The sequence below is a fragment of the Sarcophilus harrisii genome, chromosome 1, assembly GCF_902635505.1.
Source record: "Sarcophilus harrisii chromosome 1, mSarHar1.11, whole genome shotgun sequence".
Taxonomy (NCBI): Eukaryota; Metazoa; Chordata; class Mammalia; order Dasyuromorphia; family Dasyuridae; genus Sarcophilus; species Sarcophilus harrisii.
In genome coordinates this window covers 233,481,728-233,494,117 of record NC_045426.1, presented here as the reverse complement: position 1 = coordinate 233,494,117, position 12,390 = coordinate 233,481,728, and the positions used below count along the sequence as shown (strand labels likewise).

Here is a 12,390-nt window from a genome sequence, read left to right as displayed (position 1 = left end):
GAGGAAGAAAAGGGGGAGGAGGAGTGGAAGGAAGAGAGAAGGAAGAGAGAGATAAGAAAGGAGGGAGAAAAAAGAAGGTAAAGGAAAAGAAGAAGGGAAGGAGAGGGAGGGAAGGAGAGAGAGAAATAGAGAGACAGAGAAAAAGAAAGAGAGAGAGAGAGAGAATGGGGCCAAAGATAATAAGGAGCTAAGAAAAAGAAAGCCAAGCTTCATTTGTTTTCTTAGGTACCCCAGGGTACCATCTATAACACTACTTGGTGTGTCTTTAATATTATGAATCATCTCATAACTGTTATATGTTTGTGGTTGTTAGCAGGAAAAAAACCCTAAGGAACTCTCTAAAAGATTATGCTCCACCTTCATGAGAAGAGACAAGATAGAAAACTTTTTCCAAGAGAATCAGGAAAGATAGAAATTCTATAAGAAGATAGGCAGTTAAGAACACTTGATAAAGAATAGCAAAGACCCCAGCTTGAGAACCAAAGATTTCACCAGGAAAAAGGATATAGCTCCAGGAGGCTTCATGTCCTCCTTCATGCCCTCATATTCTCCCTGACTCAGATTGCCCTCTTGCTACCCAAGGCTGCCCAGAGGGGTTGTAGAAAGCTATTACTTTCAACATAAACCTGAGAAATAGGACACATAGTCTCTGGGGGGATACCCCAGGTTGGCCCTTACCTCTATAGATTGTTGTAGTGATAGAGAACTAGAATACATTGGATAACCTAGAGACAACAGCTTGGTCATTTATTTATCCACAAGGAACTGACCTAATACTGGGAATTCTAGGCCAGATTTAAGGGCACAGGAGAAATCAGGATAGAGAGGAAACAAGAAATATTTTGAGTATCCAAGGATTTTGTGATTCCCTGGAATCACACCCTAGAAAAGGATACAGGAGCAGTGACTCAGATCTGAAGAGAACAAGATTGGAGTTTGTAGGGAGGGGAAGGATGAGAATTCAGAGATCTGAGGAGCATGTTGGGGGTGGGATTTTAGGAGTGATCTGGAGCAAAGAGAGAAATCCTCATCACTGTTTTCAAATCTCAACCATTCCCCATGTCATCTGTATGGTTCCTCAAAAAAGAAGTAGGTCTTTAACAATAGCAGAAGAGACTGTGGTTAGACATAAGGGAAAACATTTGACTACCTAAAAAATTAAATACTGGCATGTGACAAAAAAGTGACAAAAAAGTTGATACTCTATTCCTGTTCACTTTGAGGGAAACTAAGTACCTTCCATGGGGCATATCTAGACATTCATCTGCCTGAAGGCAGGGAGGGAGCTGCAACAGATAACTTCTTAAAAACTTTCTTTCTCTAAAATTCTTAAGCTGGGGTCCAGGACTCCCAAGGGATTTGTGGATAGATTTCAGGGGCTTCTTGAATGTCAATGGGGAAAATTACACTTCCATTTTAATTAACTTCCTACTGAAATGTATCATTTTCTTTAAATATGAAAAGAAGGCATCCATAGTTTTCACCAAAGGGATCCAAGATAGAAAAAAGGTTAAAAATTGCTAGTTTCAAATCATGGGCAGAGATCAGAAAGATCTCTAAGCCAATAGCTTATGACCTTAATATGTAGGAAGCTTTTCATGCACTTTATGATTTATCTCTCCACCTTATCCCCCATCCCCTTCCTGTCTTCCCAAAGTTTCTCCTGCCACAGATTACCTCATACTTTTCAAAGTACACATTGCCCAAATGGAGTATGGAAGACAGAATTCGGAAAATGCTGTCCTGATCTTCAATGCTGAAGTTTAAGACCTCCATGGCACTGAGGAGTCTCTGGAAGTCAGCTTCATCACTTTTACCCAGGATCTCACAGTTGCCACCCTGAGGAAGAAAGGGTAAAAGATCTCTCTCTGTTTGGTAAATAAATCAGATGTCCTCTCACTAATGTGCTTTCTAGGTTCTTTTAGCCTTCTTCTTATGGCAACTAATTTATATTGGTTAAATTTGTACAGTTGTTTCTTCCACATGAAGGGAATTAGAGGCATGGTACCCTTGTGATCTGGAAAATCCATATAAAATTGTCTGGTCCTTTCTTTGTACCAGGGAGTTTTTCTTTTTGGAGTATTTATATAGTACCTTATTATGAAATTTGCATTAAGTATTTGATAACAGGGTATATGTAAGTCAACTTTATATATAAGTAAAAATACTATTAGCCTTTATGTGTTATCTACTGGCTTTCACATTCATTTTTGCAAACTTTGATTTTTTATTTATTTTAACTTTTTTAAAAGAAGAAATTATGCATATTTATGGTACTAAGATATAAAATATGTTGATATCCCACAACACTATACATACATTTTATGCATTTCTAAGTTTTTAAACTTTTTCCATGCTATCTGTTGAACTTTCTGTTATCTGTCGTCTGAGGATTACACAAAATTCCCCCCAAATTCCCACTTAATTTCTTATGCCAATCCTTGATATATTGAAATCCATAATGAAGAAAGTCACAGTATGGAAGGTAGATGACATTATTATAATGGGAGTTGATGCTATTTCTCTTTTCCATTGCCCATTTCTATTGTACCTTTAACTAGTACTATTGTGCTACATTTATACCGTTTTGTATAAAATATGCATAAAATAGATATTTTAAAAGATAAAGACAAAATAAATGCTATTTTAAAATATGTGATTTCATTTTATCTATTAATTTTAGAAAAGCCTTTTTTTCTCACTAAAATATTTTTAATGTAAAGATGAATGCCCCAAAAGTGTTGGGGTACCCTCTCAATAAGGAGCTCTAGTTTTGTGCTCCCAAGTCCTGGGTTGAAATCTAGAGGAATCTCACCTCTAAACAAGGTCATCAGACCTTGAACTCTCTCTTTGCTTTACTGATCTCTTTGAAAATGAAAGGTGAACAACAAAAACAACAACATCAATAATAATGCTTGAGTGGAGATGGGAGCATAATGAAAGGAGAGGGAGGAGGACCTGACAAACAAGCTAGAGTGTGAATCAGTAAGCTAAAGGAAACTTCCACCTGAAGTTAGAGGCTGTACTTGCAGCTCAACCAGAAAGGACTTTATTCTTCTTAAGGACTGAACATAAGTGCTAGAAACTGACTGGTCTGAAGCCCAAGGGAGAAGCTCTACTTACTTTCAAGCTGAAATAAGCTGAATTCTAGAACTCTGCTGGGTAGTTATAATTTGCTAACCTATTTAGCGTTTTTACTCTGAAATGATGTTAATATTGCATTTTAAGATTTGCAAAACACTTCAGAAATATGATCACATTTGATAAAATTTTAGAGATGAGGAGACTGAGATAGACAGAAATTAAGTGCTAAACTTAAAACGACTATATATCTGAGACCACATTGGAACTCAGGTCCTCCTGACAATAGATCTAGCCCTTTATCTACTGTATCACCCAGCTGCCTACACTGAGGGAAACCAGACCTTATATCCTAAATAATTTGACAATATGATATTTCACTGACTCATTCACCCCAGGAGATTCAATTAGGTGAAAGGGACTGGATTTATGATTTTATTAATATAGGAAACCTGTAAATGAGGAAACTCCTTCTGCCAAGGTAAGTTGAAACCCTCTGCAATTTGTAATCTTAGCAGTGAAATGTTAGGTAGACCTTAGGGTCACACAACCAGCATGTGTCAGTAGCAAGATTTAAATACAATTTTCCTGGCCCAAAGGCCAGCACTCTCTTCATTTTGCTTCTCTAGGGGTATGGAGAGACAAATGTGGTGGGGGGGAGCGAAGAAGAGAGGGAGGTTAGGTTATAACTCCAAGAGGGGAATTTCCCTTTATTTCTTGGGTTCTAGCAGTGGATAAGACCATCATTATAGCTGGAGGAGATCCTGACATTTCTGTAACAGCTTTGCCCCTGGATAGTTGAGGTGTTTACCTGATTCAGGTAGTAATAGGTCTCAGCTTCCTGGAGACTGAAGGTCTGCTTCAGCTGGGCTGGGAGTCCTGCCAACATCTCATAGAATATGTGGTAATTTCGTTCATTCTTGGCCTGTGGAGTCAGGGAGGATGGGGAAGAAGGAAATGAAAGGGAACAGTTTAGCACAGACCCAAGAGCAAGTAATTTCCCCTGCCCCGCCCACTCCTTCCTCCCACCATATTTGCATCCCTTCAGTCAGTGTGGGGAGGTACCTGAAACACAATTCGGGATTTTTCAAGGAGATACTGAGACGTTATGGCACCACAAATCAAGCCGCTGGAAAGAAATCAACATTTTGTATTTTTTTTTAATAATAGCTTTTGATTTCCAAAATATATGCAAAGATAGTTTTCAACATTCAACCTTGCAAAACCTTGTGCTCCATATGAGAAAACAATGTTTTAAAACAAGTCTGATTTCTCCTCTGAGGATCTCAAAGCACATTAGGGTGCAAAACAGGAGGACAACACCCCTGCTTAATGACCTTCCTCAGTCCCAGTTCTGAATGTAGCCATGAAGGTGGAGGATAGTTAGTTATGATAATTTGGGTTCAAGGGAATCTTCTGCTCCCAGATCTGCCCATTTTCTCAAACCCCAAGAAACCCTAGCAAGGGTCCCTACTGGGGAGTTTCTTGGTCCTTGGATTAGATTTTTGAGAAATGATTCTGGGTAAAGAGAGACTGGCAACCTTTGTGCTTCTTATTCTTCTCCCACCTCTGTCATATGAGAGGTATAGCAAGAAGGCCAGTGATGATAGATTATGGAATATATGGAGAAGAGTACAGTATAAGAACACTGGAAAAGTAGGTAAGACCCAGGTTATGTTGGGGCATTAAAATTTACAGAAGAAAAACATGAAGAGATTTACAAGAAATAATGAAGAGCTAAATGAACAGAACCAAGAGAATGTTGTATACAGGCCAGTTTCTTAAATTGTGGTTCACGATCCCATATAAGGTCTTGTAACTGAATATGGGGATTGTGAAATTGTGATTTATTATCAGTAAATGTTTGATTTGTAAATCTATTTCAAATATCTATATACTGGGATCATGTAAAAATTTCTCAGGTAAAAAAGGGATTGTAAGTAGAAAATATTTAAGAAGCACTGGTATGCAGTAAAAGCAGGATTTTAAAAACAACTTTGAGTGACTAAGTCATTTTGGCTATTATAAATATCCAAATTAACTACAAAAGACATATGAAGGAAGGTACCGTGTGCATCCAGAGAAGGAAATGATAAACAGAAATATGTAGAGAATAATTTTATATATATGTACATATATATATATACAGATATATGTCTATGTATGTATATATATATATATACACAGATATATATATGTGTCTATGTATACATATATATTTATATGTTTTCACACAAAAATATTTTGAATCTACCCTGTTTCCTAGAGAAAAGGACCAGACTATATCCTAAGCAATAATCCTTTGCCCTCAGGATGATATTACCCATTGGCAAAGTGTATTGCTTGGATCAGCACCAGGTGTTCCCTGAGGGATTTAACTTCCTTTATTTCCTAGGGCTGTCCGTCCCATGTTCTCAGTCTTGTTCTTTGTCACTAACAGATACTGCACTCCTGTTTCTGTCACAAAACTCTGGTTCTATGCTCTTCAGGGTGGCCACAATACCCCAAAACTTGAGATAATGACCGTTCCCACCAAACCAAAGAACACCTGTATTGTCCCAAGAAATGCTAAAACTAAATAACTGGATCCACCCTTAGCAGCCCTCTCCCTTTGGGGGGTGGGGGTGGGGGGCTTCTAGCTTCAAATGTCATTTTCCTCACTCTGAAGTTAATTAAAATTGTTTGTGTCTTGACTCTCCTGTCTCTAACCTGTTCTGTATTGGCTCCTGACCACCCAGATGTTAGAAAATGCATTTGACTTATTTCTAAGGGTAACTCACACTCTCAGGAGCCTGGCTTTAGAACTAAAGGGAAGTCTGAAAGTCAAGTTGAATTCTCCCATTTTACAGATGAGCTAAGAGGATCACAGAGTCCAAAGCAACATTTAAACCCCTCCTGAAGCCAGGACCAGAGCTCCATCTACTGCATGTTGCTCCCATCTCCTGGTGATCATACTGCTAAGAATGCTTCTCCCTTCCCACTCCTTGGAGGAGGACCCTCCGAGCCCCCGTTCACTCACCTTTCCAAAAAGATCTCTATGAACTTCCCAAAGCGACTGGAGTTGTCATTCCTCACGGTTTTGGCATTTCCAAAGGCTTCTAGCAGGGGGGTAGCTTCAAGGATCTGACCCCAAGACCACATGGAACAAAACCCACGAATCCATCAGAGAAAAGGATACAGGAGACATGGTGGGGGTTAGTCTCTGTGATGAAGCCAGCCTCCGATCAGGGCTCCTGCCTCATCCAGGACCTAAGGGCCAGCCTTGGGCAAGGCTGAATCCAACTGGTTTCCTTGAACCTCCTAATTCTTGATCCCCAAGGCTGCACAACCGAAAATGCTGTGTCCCCACTCTGTGTCCCCATTTTTTTGATGGAGACAAGTAGAGAACCAGAGAGATTGTGGGAAGGGTGGAAACATGCTCCCCACCATCTCCAGCTATATATCAGACTATCTCAGGATATAGAAGGGAGTAAAACATTGGACACTGAAAAGGGAGGAGGGAGCCAGGCTGTGTGTGTAAAGGCCAACAGAAGGTCCTGAGATAAGGAGCCCTTGAAGTTTATAGAGAAGAGAGACCTGTGAAATTTGACCTGACCCAAGAAGGACAAGCCAGGAATAGGATTCTGAGATCATTTCTTTTTCCAGAAGAATGTTGTTGGGTTTTTGTTTTTGTTTTTTGTTTGTTTTTTACCAAAGTTTCTGCTAGACACATTTTTCCAGGGATTCTGACTAGAACCTTATTTGGAGGAAAAAAGAGAAGCAGGAAAAAGACCTAGTTATCTATTCAAGGATATCATTTGTACCATTCTCAGCTCAAATTAGTGTTAGGGCATTGCCATCCTCTCAATCATCAACCCCACAGCAAATCAGCTCACCGCAAGTCCATCCCACTATAAATACCTCTATAATGGTTGCTGTCCACTGCACACCCCTCACTGCTCCCTCCCCACTGCATACTCTTCACTACCACCCCCACCCTATGTGTTTCCCACTGCTCCCAAAGACCTCTACCAAAGTCTTGGGTTCCGGGATCTGCCCGCAGCTATAAGACCAAAACCCCCAAACCAAACCAAAATAAAGACAATGGCTTTTTCAGGAAGGAGGGACCTAGGAGGTGTGTGTGAGGTGGGAGTTGTATGGGACAATGATGGTTGTAAATATCATTCTGCTGGACCCAAAGGCCTGAAGCTTCCATTCACAGCAAACTCCTTACTGATACTTTAAACCTTCTCCTAGTTCCAGCATTCACCCCATTCATTGCAAGCCTCATGCATTGTCGATCTCCATGCAAATCTACCTCCCTGCAACCTCCCTTCACTGCAGATCCACCTCATGTGATTATTCTCATCACATTTTCACCATCTTCCACCCACAATGTTCCAGACCCACCCATGGCTTTAAAGACCCCTTGTCTATGTTTGGATCAAAAGTACTGCCCCCTGTTTCCCTCCTCCCCAATGCCCACACATGAACACATGCAAAAGACCATGCATGCATGCCAGATCCCATGTACCTTTATCTTCAGGAGCACATGAGTCAGGGAGAAGGATGGGGTCAGGAACAAGTTCTGGGAGTCAACAGTAGGACTGAGAGTCATAGTCCCTACCCCACCCCCATCATGACCTGTTGTCTTAGGCTCTGAGCCGGACCAATTCATTGTTTCCCTGTCCATCCAAGAGGGTCAGTTGCAAATCTCAGATAGTTGAAGGGACAAGAAGCTCAGGGTTCTCTTCCTTTTCAATCTCCCTGACACTGAGTCAGTCGACAATCCAGAATATATCCATCAGTTTGCTAGCTAGGGACATTCTGAAGGTCTTATAAATGGACAATCTGTTGATGGACCTGGAGAAGTTTAGCTTGAAGACAACTATCTTAAAATGTTTGAAAAATTGTCAGTGAGGAAAGCCAGGAGACTATTCTATTTAGTTTCAGAAAGCAGAACCAGAACCAAAGGGATGAAAAGTTTCAGGGAGACAGATTTGGGGACAACATAAGAATAGATTAGAGTCAAGTAAGTGGTTAAGTGGCTTGAAATCTGGACCTGGAGTCAGAGACACAAATTCAAATCTGGCCTCATATACCTACTAACTCTGTGACTCTGTGTCACTTAAGTTTCTTTCTCTGTAAAATGGAGATAATATATAGCACCTAATCTCCCTGGAACAAATGAGATATTATTTGTAAAGCACTTAGCACTGTGCCTGGAACATAAAAGGTGCTTAATAAATTCTGTTTTTTAAAAAAATGAACTTGAATAACCAGAATTGTCCAACAATAAAATGGGCTGTTTTGGGGAGACAATGAGCTCTCCATTGCTGAAAATGTTTAAGCAGGAAGTTCCCAACCTTTTTTTTTTTTTTTTTCAGTATGAACTCCTTTTTATGTAGATGAGTTTTTAATCAGGAGGACCTTAGTTTAAGTCTAATTTAAGTCTAATTTCAAACACTAACTAGCTACTGGGTGATCTTGGGCAAATCGCTAAACACTTCTGTTTGCCTCAGTTTCTTTGACTATAAAATGGAGATAATAACGTCTATCTCAAAGGGTTGTTGTGAAGATGAGATGAGATAATGTTTGCAAATAAGGACCCTTCCTCAGAATAATGTTTTTAAATGTATAAATTACAGATGATTATAAAGGAACTAATTTTGATTATATTGAAATAAAGATATAAAGATTTCTTAAAAACTAGTTCATGGATCCCAGGTTTGAAAACCTCTGCATTTTAAGCAGAATATGGAAGACCACCTATCACTTATCAATGACATTTTGCATAGAATGGTGTTCAAGAGAATGTTTAAAGTCTCTTCCAATTTGGAAATGCTATGATTCTATGAATTTATGCAGAGACCTCTAAATCAGGGCTTATTTCCACCAACCCCATCTCTGACTTCCCAGTTACCAAGATCCAACGAAATCAAGTTTGATTTGACCTAGGAGAGAGGCTCTAATTTTATGATGAAAACAGCCAAAGAAGATAGGAGTTTTTGGAGTAATAAGGAAACTTAGAGGTCATTAATCTCGGGGTTCCATATTCTGTGACTGCTAGTGTTCCACAAACTTTAATATGAGCACACTCAAGAAAATACAAATGTGCACAGATGTTGTCAAGACCTCGGCTGTCACTGATCTCATAATACAGGATCATCATTGCTTAAACCTTTGTTGTTCTCTGTGACAAATACTTCGGTTAGCACAGTCCAGAATCTAAATGTTTTTTCCTAATTATTTCTTCACCCTCTTCCTTTGCTTCTTTCTCACACACAGCTTTTCAGTTTCTGAAACTAATGGGTGAATCTGAAATAACCAGACTAGAGGTTCTGGCGTTCCCATCCTCCCTCAGAGTGTGAGAGAAGCCAGTGGCTGTGTTGGAGCCATTGGCCACCATTGCTATCTCCTTGTCCTCTGGAAATAATCTCATTTGCCTTCTGAAAACTGAGGCTGTGAGAAAGAGGAAAAGACAGAAGCTCCACACCATGCATTAGGAGAAGAGCCAGGACTAGAACTCCGCCTTTATTGATCATCATCTGCATCAGCAGCTATGGCTGACACTGCAAACCTTTATTGGAGACATTGTGCTAACTAAGAGGAGACAAGGGCAGTGGATAGAGCATTTGGAATCAGGACCCTGGAGTCAGGAGGACTCGAGTTCAAATCCAGCCTCATATACTAGCTATGTGAATTTAGGCAAGTTACTTAATTCAGATTACCTCAAAAAAATAGATAAGAGGATACAAAGAAGTCTAAGATACAGTTTCTGAATTTATGATTTAGTCTCTGCCTTCTGGACTCCACAGGATCTCAGCAAAAGCCAAAGGGACGGGGGTGAGCATATCAAGGGCAGCAAAGAGTTATCATGAGCTTTCAACAGCTTTCCCCATAGCTTTCCTATCTCCAAAAAAAAAAATCATCCAGTTTCTTCTACCCCACAGCAAATGGAAGTTCCTGAGCTGACCCAGCTTCAGGGATTTGAGCAGGAGCAAAGAATCAGCCTTGGATGAAAGTAGAACTCAGCAGCACTAATCCTGCTGTAATGTTATCGGAATAGAAGGAGGGGAAAAGATTTTCAGAAAGAAAGCTAAAGAAGAATTTCTATAATACCACAGACTCTCTCACCATTTCTAAACAACTAAAAAGGTAAAACAAAAGAAACAAAACATAGATGTATTCTTAGCTAAAAGAGAGGAATGGAAATAAATCCAGAAAAGAAAAATGGGGAGGGGAACAACATAGATATTGAGGAAATAATTAAATAAAATAATATTTTTTGTAAAAAAAATTAATTTAAAGATTAATTATAAACAAAATAAACTCTTAATACAGTAAAGAAAACCTATGGTGTTTGCAGCAGTTATAACTAGAACCCTAGAAAAAATAATGGGATGATAAGAATAATGAGAATATTTTGAAAGTTTAATCATCTGAAGGGTTCTTCAGGACTTTAGAACTGACTAAAATGTGACATATTATAGGATCCAGAGAAGGCCAGATTAGCACCTGTACCCCAGCACCCAAAAAGTCATGAGACATGTAGTGTTTAGAAAAAAAACTGATCTGAAAAACAAATCAAGGAAGAAAAAAATTTAAGAATTGTCGGACTACATTGTCATCACTATTATTCAACATAGTACTACAGATGTTAGTTATAGCAATAAGATAAGAAAAAGAAATTGAAAGAATAAAAAATAAACAATGAGGAAATGAAACAATCACTCTTTGCAGATGATATGATATGATAGAATACTTACAGAATCAACTTAGAGAATCAACTAAAAACTAGTTGAAACTATTAACAACTTCAGCAAAGTTACAGGATTTAAAATAAACCCACACAAATCATTAGCATTTCTATATCTTACTAACAAAACCTAGCAAGAAAAAATAGAAAGATAAATTCCATTTAAAATATCTGTAGACATTCTAACATACTTGGTTGCCATAAAATACTGCCAATACAAACCCAGGGAATATATGAAAAAAGTTACAAAAACACTTCTCACACAAATAAAGAGAAATCTAATCAATTGGAGAAATAACAATTGCTCATGGGTAGGCAGAGCCAATATAATAAAAATTACAATTCTACTTGTTAGTTTACTTATTCAGTGCCATACCAACCAAACTACCAAAGAGTTATTTTCTAGAACTAGGAAAAAATTAGTAAAATTCATCTGGAAGACAAAAGGTCAAGAATATCAAGGAAATCAATAAAAAAAAATTTATAGGAAGGTGGTTTTGCAATTCTATATTTCCAACTATATTATAAAGTAATCATCAGATTATTTTGGGACCCAATGAAATAGAATGGTGGGTCATTGGGACAGATTAGTTACACAACAGACAATGATAAATTACTATAGTAACCTAGTGTTTGATAAACCCAAAGATCCAAGTATTTGGGCCAAGATCTCACTATACAACAAAAGTACTAGGAAAACTGGCAAGCAGTTTGGCAAAACCTAGATATAGACTTCACACCATACAGCTTACATCTCATACCAAGATAATATCAAAATAGAGCAATTATTTGGATATAAAAGGTGATATCATAAGTAAACTAGGAAAGTGTAGGACAATGTACCTGTCAGTTTTATGGATAAGAGTTTCTGACCAAAGAGACAGAAAAGATCATGGGAAGTAAAAATAAATAATTTTAATTACATATTTAACAGCAAGTTTCTCTGATAAATGTCTTATTTCTCAAATATATATAAAACTGAGGCAAATCTATCATAAATAAGAACTATTCTCAAGTTGATTGATAGTCAAAGGATATGAACAGGCAATTTTCAGAAGAAAAAAATCAAAGATTAATAGTTAAAGGATATGAACATGCAGTTTCATAAGAATGAATCAAAGCTATCAAAGCATGGGAAAAAATGCTTTATGACACTACTGATTAGAAAAGTACAAATTAAAACAATTCTGAAGTGCCATCTCAAATCTATCAGATTGTCTATCATTGCAGAAAAGTAAAATGACAAATACTAGAAGGGATGTGGAAAAATCTAATATACTAATGCATGGCTGGTAGAGTTATAAATTAGTTAAAAAATTCTGGAGGACAATTTGGAAGTACAACCAAAGCATTATCAAGTTGTGCATATTTTCTGACCCAGCAAAACCACTACTATGTCTTTATTCTAAAGAGATTAAAGAAAAAAGGAAAAGATCTATTTGTATAAATATATTTATAACAGGTCTTTTTGTTATGGCCAAGAATTAAAAACTGAAAGAATTTCCAACAATTAGGGAATGGCTGAACAAATAGTAATATATAGTTGTGATGGAATACTACTATGCTATAAG

General features: G+C 38.0%; 1 protein-coding gene across 1 annotated transcript in view; it reads right to left on the bottom strand.

Annotated features, from left to right (window-relative positions):
• Positions 1-12,390, bottom strand: part of MYO15A (myosin XVA) — a 125,224-nt gene that overhangs the window by 90,513 nt on the left and 22,321 nt on the right. Inside the window, 4 exon segments of the mRNA XM_031938533.1 lie at positions 1,678-1,839; positions 3,893-4,006; positions 4,147-4,210; positions 6,101-6,204. Of these exon segments, the coding sequence (XP_031794393.1) occupies positions 1,678-1,839; positions 3,893-4,006; positions 4,147-4,210; positions 6,101-6,204 (444 nt within the window).